The 12,713-nt window shown below is 34.4% G+C and overlaps 1 protein-coding gene and 1 non-coding gene across 48 annotated transcripts in view; one reads left to right on the top strand and one right to left on the bottom strand.

The window, feature by feature from the left end:
• The window catches only part of SLMAP (sarcolemma associated protein), a 156,536-nt gene that overhangs the window by 97,290 nt on the left and 46,533 nt on the right, over positions 1-12,713 (top strand). For 16 of the 47 annotated variants that reach the window (XM_060402322.1, XM_060402324.1, XM_060402307.1 and 13 more), the window contains 7 exons: positions 3,416-3,511; positions 3,777-3,848; positions 5,077-5,217; positions 6,165-6,302; positions 7,258-7,426; positions 7,516-7,566; positions 8,057-8,107. In XM_060402322.1, coding sequence (XP_060258305.1) covers positions 3,416-3,511; positions 3,777-3,848; positions 5,077-5,217; positions 6,165-6,302; positions 7,258-7,426; positions 7,516-7,566; positions 8,057-8,107 — 718 coding nt within the window. The remainder of the gene's footprint in view (positions 1-3,415; positions 3,512-3,776; positions 3,849-5,076; positions 5,218-6,164; positions 6,303-7,257; positions 7,427-7,515; positions 7,567-8,056; positions 8,108-12,713) is intronic. The other 31 variants (XM_042236040.2, XM_060402332.1, XM_004018364.6 and 28 more) reach the window with 3 other exon arrangements.
• On the bottom strand, positions 2,726-2,832 carry LOC114109457 (U6 spliceosomal RNA). The gene has a single exon (XR_003586143.1). It is a non-coding gene; the product is annotated as a U6 spliceosomal RNA (small nuclear RNA).

The raw sequence follows: 12,713 nt of genomic DNA, 5'->3' as shown, positions 1-12,713 counted from the left end.
AATGCAGGGATTTCTGTGTGTTGATTTTATATCCTGCAGCTTTACTATATTCATTGATTAGCTCCAGTAATTTTCTAGTGGAGTCTTTAGGGTTTTCTATGTAGAGGATCATGTCATCTGCAAACAGTGAGAGTTTTACTTCTTTTCCAATTTGGATTCCTTTTATTTCTTTTTCTGCTCTGATTGCTGTGGCCAAAACTTCCAGAACTATGTTGAATAGTAGTGGTGAAGTGGGCACCCTTGCCTTGTTCCTGACTTTAGGGGAAATGCTTTCAGTTTTTCACCATTGAGGATAATGTTTGCTGTGGGTTTGTCGTATATAGCTTTTATTATGTTGAGGTATGTTCCTTCTATTCCTGCTTTCTGGAGAGTCTTTAATCATAAATGGATGTTGAATTTTGTCAAAGGCTTTCTCTGCATCTATTGAGATAATCATATGTCTTTTATTTTTCAATTTATTAATGTGGTAAATTACATTGATTGATTTGCGGATATTGAAGAATCCTTGCATCCCTGGGATAAAGCCCACTTGGTCATGGTGTATGATCTTTTTATGTATTGTTGGATTCTGATTGCTAGAATTTTGTTAAGGATTTTTGCATCTATGTTCATCAGTGATATTGGCCTGTAGTTTTCTTTTTTTGTGGCATCTGTGTCAGGTTTTGGTATTAGGGTGAGGGTGGCCTCATAGAATGAGTCCGAAAGTTCACCTTCCTCTGCAATTTTCTGGAAGAGTTTGAGGAGGATAGGTGTTAGCTCTTCTCTAAATTTTTGGTAGAATTCAGCTGTGAAGCCATCTGGACCTGGGCTTTTGTTTGCTGGAAGATTTCTGATTACAATTTCAATTTCCGTGCTTGTGATGGGTCTGTTAAGATTTTCTATTTCTTCCTGGTTCAGTTTTGGAAAGTTGTAGTTTTCTAAGAATTTGTCCATTTCTTCCACGTTGTCCATTTTATTGGCATATAATTGCTGATAGTAGTCTCTTATGATCCTTTGTATTTCTGTGTTGTCTGTTGTGATCTCTCCATTTTTATTTCTAATTTTATTGATTTGATTTTTCTCTCTTTGTTTCTTGATGAGTCTGGCTAATGGTTTGTCAATTTTATTTATCCTTTCAAAGAACTACCTTTTCGCTTTGTTGATTTTTGCTATGGTCTCTTTTGTTTCTTTTGCATTTATTTCTGCCCTGATTTTTAAGATTTCTTTCCTTCTACTAACCCTGGGGTTCTCCATTTCTTCCTTTTCTAGTTGCTTTAGGTGTAGAGTTAGGTTATTTATTTGACTTTTTTCTTGTTTCTTGAGGTATGCCTGTATTGCTATGAACTTTCCCCTTAGCGCTGCTTTTACAGTGTCCCACAGGTTTTGGGTTGTTGTGTTTTCATTTTCATTTGTTTCTATGCATATTTTGATTTCTTTTTTTATTTATTCTGTGATTTGTTGGTTATTCAGAAGCTTGTTGTTCAGCCTCCATATGTTGGAACTTTTAATAGTTTTTCTCCTGTAATTGAGATCTAATCTTACTGCATTATGGTCAGAAAAGATGCTTGGAATGATTTCAATTTTTTGAATTTATCAAGGCTAGATTCATAAATCTAGCCATACCCAGGATGTGATCTATCCTGGAGAAGGTTCTGTGAGCACTTGAGAAAAAGGTGAAATTCATAGTTTGGGGGTGAAATGCCTTATAGATATCAATTAGGTCTAACTGGTCTGTTGTATCATTTAAAGTTTGTGTTTCTTTGTTAATTTTCTGTTTAGTTGATCTGTCCATAGGTGTGAGTGGGGTATTTAAAGTCTCCCACTATTATTGTGTTATTGTTAATTTCCCCTTTCATACTTGTTAGCATTTGTGTTACATATTGCGGTGCTCCTATGTTGGGTGCATATATATTTATAATTGTTATATCTTCTTGGATTGATCCTTTGATCATTATGTAGTGTCCTTCTTTGTCTCTTTTCACAGCCTTTGTTTTAAAGTCTATTTTATCTGATATGAGTATTGCTACTCCTGCTTTCTTTTGGTCTCTATTTGTATGGAATATCTTTTTCCAGCCCTTCACTTTCAGTCTGTATGTGTCCCTTGTTTTGAGGTGGGTCTCTTGTAGACAACATATATAGGGGTCTTGTTTTTGTATCCATTCAGCCAGTCTTTGTCTTTTGGTTGGGGCATTCAACCCATTTACGTTTAAGGTAATTATTGATAAGTATGATCCCGTTGCCATTTACTTTATTGTTTTGGGTTTGAGTTTATACACCCTTTTGTGTTTCCTGTCTAGAGAATATCCTTTAGCATTTATTGGAGAGCTGGTTTGGTGGTACTGAATTCTCTCAGCTTTTGCTTGTCTGTAAAGCTTTTGATTTCTCCTTCACATTTGCATGAGATCCTTGCTGGGTACAGTAATCTGGGCTGTAGGTTATTTTCTTTCATCACTTTAAGTATGTCTTGCCATTCCCTCCTGGCCTGAAGAGTTTCTGCTGAAAGATCAGCTGTTATCCCTATGAGAATCCCCTTGTGTGTTATTTGTTTTTCCCTTGCTGCTTTTAATATTTGTTCTTTCTGTTTGATCTTTGTTAATTTGATTAATATGTGTCTTGGGGTGTTTCGCCTTGGATTTATCCTGTTTGGTACTCTCTGGGTTTCTTGGACTTGGGTGATTATTTCCTTCCCCATTTTAGGGAAGGTTTCAACTATTATCTCCTCAAGTATTTTCTCATGGTCTTTCTTAAAAATATGGAACACTTCACGAATTTGCGTGTCATCCTTGCACAGGGGCCATGCTAATCTTCTCTGTATCGTTCCAATTTTAGTATATGTGCTGCCGAAGGAAGCACTAGGTTTTGTTCTTTTAAACTCATTCTTGTGAATTACAATTAAAGAAGCAAAAACAGATGACCTGTTTCCTGTTACAGAGGAAGTTGCAGCGAGAGCACCCCTAACAGCTCTACTTACAGTACAGCTCAACAAATAGGCTAAAATGATCTGTGTGTGTGTGTGTGTGTGTGTGTGTGTGTGCATGCGCGCGCGCGCGTATGTGCCTGTGCGCACTCAGTTGCGTCCTATTCTTTGCAACTCCATGGACGCTAGCCTGCCAGGCTCCTCTAACCATGGGATTTTCCAGGCAAGGATACTGGAATGGGTTGCCATTTCCTTCTCCAGAGGATCTTCCTGACCCAGGGATTGAACCCGTGTTTCCTGCAGCTTCTGCCTTGTCAGGTGGATTCTTTACCACTGCACCATCTGGGTTAAAATGATGTGGGCTAAATATATTATACTAAGTAGATTTATCAGGTTTGAAAGCAAGATACACTGTAGGATGTGAAACAAGAATGTTTTCAGAATGTGCTAATAATTGATTATTTGTCAAAGGAATTGTGCTGAGGTTATTAGAATTTCTTTTGTGATTTATAATATTAGGAGGCCTTACATCGGGAACAGATGTTGGAACAGAAGTTAGCCACGCTTCAGAGGCTGCTAGCCATTACCCAAGAGGCTTCAGATACCAGTTGGCAGGTATTCCAGTTGCCTTTATACTCATAAAGCGTTTAAGCACAGCTCAGTATCCCTTAGATGGTTATTAAACTGAAACTAAAATTATGTAGCAGACAAAGGCATAGTTATTTCTTAATGAACAAATATTGAAAATTTAGCATTTTAAAGTGAATGTTGGTCAACTTTGTGATTTTTAGGTCTTTTTTTTGGCAGTAGCAAGCTTTTTGATATATGTTATTTTATAACTACTCTGGGATTTTATTTATATTTCATTTTTCTTTAACAGGCTTTAATAGATGAAGATAGACTCTTATCACGGTTAGAGGTTATGGGAAACCAATTGCAAGCGTGCTCCAAAGTAAGTATCCATCTCAAGTACCTAAAGAAAAATGCATTGGTTTTTATGTAGCTTCATTTGTTTGATTGTTATTTTGAATACATTCAAAAACATCTATACATTTTCACCATTTTAAAAATCTTTTACCATTACATGAAATTTCACACATACATGTAAGTAGAAAAAACTGTATATAGTGAATACCCATATAGAATTCTCTTTTTTCCATCATAGTTGATATTTGTTGGAAAAACTGGGTCTTTCACCCTGTACAATTTCCCTCAGTCTGGAATGATACTTAAACCTTCTTGCTCCTCCTCTACACCATAAATTTATACAGTCCATGGAATTCTCCAGGCCAGAATACCAGAGTGGTAGTGAGATACTAGTGATCTTTGATTATCCTTTCCTATATTCATTCTTTGTAATTCTATCTTTCCTTCATTTACTAGAGGCATTACTTCTATAAAGAGAAACTTCTCTCATAAGCCATTTTATTTTCCTAAAGAACATTTTCTTTAGGAAGAAAAGGATGAGTGATTTTTCTCTCTTTATTTACTGGATTTCAAAATGATGTTTTGGCTCCTTTTCATCTACCAAAGAATGACCAATTAAGTATTTTTTTCCTGCATATAAGATTTAAATACATAGCATGGGTTAAACCTGTTTTGTTTTTCTTGTTGATTCCCAGTTCTCCCATCTTTGGGAGGCCTTATTCAGGGAACTTCTTCAGGTTGGCACCTGAGTTCTTCTGGTAGTACCCTATCAGACTTGGATAATAGCTTCCTGCTATCATATCAGACAAGGTAGTCCAGACTCATCTTGTACATCTCTTCCCTTAGACTTGGGATCAGCTTTTTCCTCAGGGTACTCTTATTCCTTTTGGCTTAGTTATTGTGTTAAAATGCTTGACACCCTTTAGAAGTTAAGAGATTATTTTTGCCCATAAGTGTAAATATTGTGGCTTTCAGAGAATATGGCAAGTATTAATAGAATAGTTCATTCATTTTGTATACTTGGAGAAATTTTCAGTGAGCTTTGACTTTTTTCTCTTGAAAGTATGAGCTAATATGCTTGTGAGAGCATAATTTACTAATGCAACTTTTATATACAGCTTCAGTTAATACAGAGTTGACATAATTTCTGTTTGGAGGTACCTTAATATAGAACTCAGAGAACATCACAATGTGTTATTTTTTTCAAATGGTAAATGCTTTAAAAAAATAACTATAAATATTTTTAATCCTAGAATCAAACAGAAGATAGTTTACGGAAGGAACTTATAGCGTTACAGGAGGATAAACACAACTATGAGACTACAGCCAAAGAGTCCCTGAGGCGGGTTCTTCAGGAGAAAATTGATGTGGTTAGAAAACTGTCGGAAGTTGAGGTATTTCAACTTAACAGACACTAACCAAGACTATGATTTTACAGTTTTAGCCTAAAAGTGCTAGCATTTCAAGACATTTCAAACTTGGGTATTAGTATGTAGCTAGGAAGTTTTTCCTGTCTTATCTGGTGGGAAGGAACAGTATGCTATTTTCATTTTAGGAGTTCTTAGCATAGCCACATGAGCTCTGATACTTATGGTCCCTAGTCAATGATTAAGGAAATAAAAGCCTAACCAGGGAATTTTACTATTTCCACTTTGGTTAGATTTCAACCTCCACACAATGGACCATGATATGTGCCAGGGAATTGACCTCCTTTCATATAATTTTGTTTTTCTTCCGATTGAGGATAGTCAGTCTTAAGGCAGAGAGCTCCACCACTATTCTTACCTTCCCCCTCCTCCAGAGAGGAGAATTGTGCCTGGAGAGGGTTACTGTTTGCTTCTCCAGGGGATCTTCCCAACCCCAGGATCAAACCTGGGTCTCCCGCATCACAGGCAGATACTTTACCGTCTGAGCCACCAAGGAAGCCCAGTCTCAAAGTGACTGATTCATGGTCAGATCATTAGTATGATGTGCAAAGAAAGAAGAATGCTAATTGTCCTCTAATTTTGTTGATTGTGTGTGCACATTATTAAATGTGCTTTTAAGAAGTGATAGGCTTAAAATATTTTCAAGACCAAAACTCATACCCTGTGACCTTTAAAAAGTATGATTATATGAAGGATCAGCCTCTCCTTCCACGTTTCGTTTTTCCAAGTCCTTTGTATTTTCTGTTTTAGCATCTACCGGAGGTAGATTGAAATTCTTCTGTTACTTAGTTCAACCTTATATAAAGTCAAGAGTAGATTCTGATTTAGAACAGTCCATAGAATTATAGTTTGTATAAATTGAATTTAGAATGTGCATTTATTCTAAATTAATTATCTGTAAACTTGAATTACAGCGAAGTCTTAGTAATACTGAAGATGAATGTACCCATCTGAAAGAAATGAATGAACGGACTCAGGAAGAATTAAGAGAATTAGCCAATAAATATAATGGTGCAGTTAATGAGATTAAAGATTTATCTGATAAATTAAAGGTATGTATTTCTCAAACTGGAAATATAGAAATTAATCATCCCTAACATGCTGGATAGCTTAAGAATTTAGATATTGCTGAATAGTTGTTGATGAATTTATAGTATAAATCAGTTGCCGTTTAACCCAAATCCCATTACCAGTGATAATTAAAAGTTTGTAAAAGTTGACATATTTCCTTTGGATGAAAGTAAATAATGAGTTTAAAAATATATTAAATAGATAAGAATCACCAAAACCCAAGATACTCAGACTTTTGGAAAACTAGGGCCTGCTTTTCTTTAAGGTGTCCCAAATTCAGTTAGTGCTGGAGCAAACCTAGAGAGAACTTTCGCGTGATTCCTTCCAGGAGGCCATAGCCTATGCGTGGACTGCAGCTCCCTGTAGCTATAGGATATTTAGGATAAGGACAGACCAGATCACACGTAACGCCGTCTTGGTCATGTAAAATGTTAGAACTGAGTTTGTGAAGACCCGTCTTTATGTAATTCACACCATAGATTGAGTGGCCAGAAGATACCCATTTGTTAATAGAAGACCAGAACATACCTCCCATTCGTGTGAATGGTTAACCTATATAGCTTTAACTATTAGACTTGTTAAAAAGAAGTCATTTAAAAAAGTGCTTGATTCCTTTAGCTAAAAGTAATTTTGTTTAAAATTTCAGAATAAGCTACACTGTAGAACTTAAAAGCTAATTGAAACAATAGTAATTTCAGGGAAAACTATATTTCTATCTTGAAAAATGAGGTTTTCATTTTGACCCTTATAATCTATGTATGTATTGTGTTTGTTTGCTTGCTACAAGTTTTTCTCTCTCAGTTGATACAGAGGGATGACACAGTGCATATCACTTTTGACATCATTTACATGAATAAAAGGAGTCCTGTTTTAGACATCTTAAAACAAGGTCAGATTTTATTAAATAGCTGGATTTTTTTTTTTCATTTTCAACAGATAGCAGAGGGAAAACAAGAAGAAATCCAACAGAAGGGACAAGCTGAGAAAAAAGAATTACAACATAAGATAGATGAAATGGAAGAAAAAGAACAGGAGCTCCAAGCAAAAATAGAAGCTTTGCAAGCTGATAATGACTTTACCAATGAAAGGCTAACAGCTTTACAAGGTAAGTTAGCTAATCCAGAAATTGATCTGATTTAATTTTTTCTTTCTTTTTATCTGTGAAATATCTTTTTCTTGGACTTTTATTTACAGTACGGTTAGAACATCTTCAAGAGAAAACTCTTAAAGAATGCAGCAGCTTAGGTAGGTGTCACCAGATTTCTTACTTAAAGCTGAATTTTTATCATTAAATTTTTGTTTACTATCTCACATTGTGTACTTGCTTTCTTTAAGAGGGATGTTTTACATATTAGGTGTAAAGTATCTACCCTCTTTCAGAAAATTTCCTTTAAAAATATGCTTGATTGCCACCAGTGGGCACCATTGTGTAGTCTTTGAAATGAATGAAATTTATACATCTGAGATGGTCTGCTTAGAGATATTTAAATAAGAAAAACACATGAACAGCAGAATCCTTTTTCTTTTGAGGTTTATCGAAAGGTTACTAAGCAGTTCTAGGCTTTTCGCTAAGATGATAGAAAATGGCAAGTTGAACCCTTCTTGTAAAAATAAATTTAAACTGTTCAGTCAGTCTTAATGTCAGTAGGAATACAAAATGCCATGGTTACACTTGAGACCAGTTTTAAAGTAATACTTTTTTTGATCAGGCAATGATACACTGTCTTAATCCTAGGGATACAAGTTGATGACTTCTTACCTAAAATAAATGGGAGCACAGAAAAAGGTAGTGTAAAAAACTTAAATATTTTTCTTTTATGATATCCTTTTACTATTTAAGCAGGATAGAGAAGTCAGGGATTTTAGATTTTAAGTGTTTGGCGTGAAAAGCATGCTGTTCATAGACTGTTAAATCCCATCTTTTAAAAGTCAAGCTTCCTTTTATTTTCTATTTCTTAATTCTGTGAGCTATGATTAGATGTCCCTTGTTATATGGAAATTTCAGTTATTGAAATAGTAAGATTTTAATAATGTTCAACTTTAGTGTTGGTTTATATAACCTAGTATAGCTTCCCCTGCCCTCTACTATATTTTCAAAGACGATACCACCATTTTCTTTCATCAAGTACTGCTTTCTGGGGATAATTGGCCCCTGTTTTTTAATATTTGTGCCCTGCCCCCTTCCTGGCCAAGAGTTTACTTAAAAGTCCAAAAAAGAAACAAAAATAGAAAGAAAAAAAAATGTCCAGTGAGTGTTTGGATGTGTCATCGAAACTGCTCTCTTTATCTGTCTGTTTTATCAATCAGAGAAAAGGGAGTCAGTCATGTATGCCATCTGAAAAATTATCTTTTTGTTCTTGATATCTGATCCTTCTTTCTGGATAGCTTGGGTTATCTCTTGCCACAAATGTATAACCACTGTTGGTTTTCCTACTGCAACATGAGTTTTCTACTCAATGGTTTCTGTATTCCTGCAGTCATGAAGATTTGTCCTCCCTCCCCATTCATCCAACATTAACTGAGCACCAGCTATATGCCAGATTCTGCATTAGATCCTTAGAGTACAAAATGCATAAAATTATTTTCTGTGTTTACAAATATATGTGCCTCTCAACTCAGTGTTTATATATAGAAGATGCCAAGGTCAGTACCCGAAACTTCATACTAAATAGTTTTTCCATGTATCAGGGGATAACTTTATAATTCTTGGGCGGCATCTAAACTCTGATAAAGTTAGGAAGTGCTTTTTTGGTTTGTTTTGGTTTGGTTGGTTTGTTTTTAATCAGGAAGTGGAATAATAGGCTCAGGTAACCATGTATATGTGAGGTACAAGATCAAGAGCTAATATTCCATGTATAATAAGTCTTGAAATTCAAAAAAGTTTCATCAGTCATTATTATGTGACTATTTTATATATGCTTTGTGAAATAACATTGACACTATAAAATTTCAGTTTGAGTTTCAATTTGAGACTTTTTAAAGGTGTAGTTTATGTTCATGCACCATTATTATTAAAGTATATTTAGTAAACATATGTAAAAAGACTTTATCTTCATCTTCTAAAAGCTTCTCATTCTTAAATGAATTTATATTTTCTGTTGTTGTTATTTTGCTCTTTTTTCTCTTTCTGGCATATACACTTCTCATTCAAATCCATCACCCTTTTGACTAGAACATGTATTTGTTGATAAAGCTAGTGTTAATTCAAGCTGGGAGCATTCTATTTAGTTAATAATCTTTTTATGTACACTGAACCATCATTATGCTATTTAGGGTTGTAAAATTATGGCTTAACAATTTTTTGCCAGTTCTAGTTTATTTAAATGAGAAAAGCTGTAGACAACTCCTTGATTTAAAACTGAATAAAATATTAATATTTTGGATACCTTAGGGTACTCCTGGCAATGATTATTTTTCCCTTGCAGATGTTAGTGCTTAATTGAGTAGTGTGTGAGTGACTAATAGAATATCTTTAAAGAAAAGTGAAAGTGAAGTCGCTCAGTCGTGTCCGACTCTTTGCGACCTGTTGACTGTAGCCCACCAAGCTCCTCTGTCCGTGGGATTCTCCAGGTGAGAATATTGGAGTGGGTTGCTATTTCCTTCTCCAGGGGATCTTCCCGACCCAGGGATCAAACCCAGCTTCCCACATTGCAGGCAGACGCTTTAACCTCTGCACCACCAGGGAAGCCCTGAGTAGTAAGTATCTGGATAAGCACAGAAGCTTCATATTTAGTTACAGAGTAGATTATGGATAAGATGAGTCTATTCTGAATCATTTATGATATAATAAGAGACTGATTATCAAGTATTCAAATATTGTCAAAGTCTGTAGTTATAATATGCTATTAGATATAATTGTAACCAAAATTACTCTTTAAGCAGCAGAAGGAGAACCAAGTTTAGTTGTAAGAGAATATTTCAAACATGTCTGGAGAAGTTAAGATTAATAATACTTCTCCAGTAAACTCATTTTTAAAATTACTTAAATCTAAAGTAGCTGTTATAAGCACAACTTTGTACTATAATTTTTAAAATGTTACCTAGTAAGCATGTTTTGAATATATCTTAGATGGTATTTAGAGAAGTGCTGTTTAATAGAACTATTCTGAGTGCCACATACATAATTTAAAATTTTCTGGTAGTCACATTAAAAATACAATAAGGAATAGCTAAATTTTTAATAATATATTTAATAATATGTTTACTTTAGCCCACTGTATTTAGAATTTTATTTCAATATGTAGTCAACATTAAACTATTACAAATGAGTATTTCACGTTCTTTATTCCTTAGTAAGTTTTTGAGGCCTGCTGCTGCTAAGTCACTTCAGTCGTGTCCAATTCTGTGCGACCCCATAGACGGCAGCCCACCAGGCTCCCCCGTCCCTGGGATTCGCCAGGCAAGAACACTGGAGTGGGTTGCCATTTCCTATAGATACTTAATTTACGCTGACAACACATCTCAATTCAAACTAGCAACTTTTTTTAAGGGCTCAGTGGTCACATGTGGCTAATGGCTGCTGTACCGGACAACACAGGTCTGAATGAAATACGTAGGTAACCCATGTATAAATAAAACACATTTTGTCTCATGATTCTTATTATGTTTCTGTGGCTACTTTTCTTTGCTTTCCTACAACCCTCTTTAGTATCACAGGACACCATCACCACTCCTCCTGCCCTCACACTTCAGTATCTGATTCGTGACTCCTGGTTTAGATGATCAGTGACATCTTATATAGTCTTGGCAAAGTGAATTCCCTAGGGCTTGATTTCAAGGAATGAAATACTAAAAGTGTCGTGATCCAAATCATTTACATGCACTACCTGAAAGACTTTTCTCTCATGTGTCTTAGGCAATAACCGTTGTGAAAGTCACATGTATATTTATCTTTTATATTAATCTTGCATTTCATCTAAACTAGTATAGTAGATATTTTAATGTAGAATCATATAGTAAGAGGTCAGAGTAGGTAAAAAGTTTGATTTTTGGCTTAGTGTGTGATCTCAGGTGGATTGTCCTGCATTAATAAATTTCATCTGAAGTCTTGTGATGCTAGTTTGAAACTCGGTTTCAAATATATTTTATACAGTCCTTTAGTTAGGCTAAAATTTAGTTTTACTGAGTTTTCATATTTAACAGTGATATTGTATAGTTTGAATTTTGAAAATGTTGTCATAGCTTACATAGGAAGTACTTTTTAAATTTCATTTTAGATTTTTTTTTAATTTTTAATTTCTGTTGCAGTTAGGCTTATTTTTTCTTCTTGAGGCTATATTGTATCTCTCTATATTAATAATTTAACTATGCAGCTATACAATTATATAAACTATATATAACTGTGTGTATGTGCATATATATATATAAATAAATACATATATATAAAAGAGCTGGTCTGACTTGGTGACTGAACAACAAATAGAAAAATATACGTTTGCATACCATGTAGGTAGATAAAGGATAATGAGAGATTTAATGATGAATGGTAATAAATAAGAAAGCTGTCAGTATAGATGTCAGAAGAGGTTATCCAGCAATCAGAGTAAGAGATGCCTTTGAAACAAAGTTGAGATGATGAGGTGAGGCCAGGTGGAGAAGAGAAAAGAAGCTTTTACCATCAGTCTGACTCATTGTTTTTGACAGGTTTTTGTGCTTTTACACCTTCAAGATAGTCATCATGTTGGAATGTGTTTTTAACTCTTGAACTTCCAATGTCTGTTTGGTAGTTGTGAAAGATATAAATATGTACTTGAAGGATATTATCCAGATTCAGAAGTCGGCTCTTTGAATCAAAGTAATTAAAAATTTACTGTAGGAAAAGGGCTGAAACTTTTATTAGACTGTGTTTGGTTTTGATTCTCTTTACATATTTGGAAGAAAAATGTGTTTAATCTGAGCAAAATAATTTACCAGGATCCTTATTTTAAAATGTACAGGCATTGTTTTTAATCATTTAGGCAGAGGTAAACAATGTAGTGATTTGATAGTATATGAAGTATAAATTAAGTGACTGGAGGAAAGACTACTTGTGAAACGAAAGTGTAAAAATTAAAATATTGTATCATTTTCTTTACAATTTTAAGGCATTATTTTATGGTATTCTTAAAATATTTACTTTTTTGCCTCTTAACTAAGATGAATAACTTTGAATAGGGACTGTTAGGAAACAGTCATCTGAAAACCAATTCAATAAGAAATATAAAAATTTTAAATTAATGGTATTTATTAAGCTCACATGGAAAAAAGATGCATTTTAAAAGTGAGAGAAGCTTTTTAAAGCAATATATGACAATGGTGTTCCTGAACTATTTGGATAGAAACTGCACCTTTAAAAGCTAACCGTTTGGGGTACAAATTAAGATTACATAATTACAGTTTTCACTCATTTAACT

The sequence above is a fragment of the Ovis aries genome, chromosome 19 (assembly GCF_016772045.2).
Source record: "Ovis aries strain OAR_USU_Benz2616 breed Rambouillet chromosome 19, ARS-UI_Ramb_v3.0, whole genome shotgun sequence".
Lineage (NCBI taxonomy): Eukaryota > Metazoa > Chordata > Mammalia > Artiodactyla > Bovidae > Ovis > Ovis aries.
This window is presented reverse-complemented; position numbering and strand designations above follow the sequence as displayed.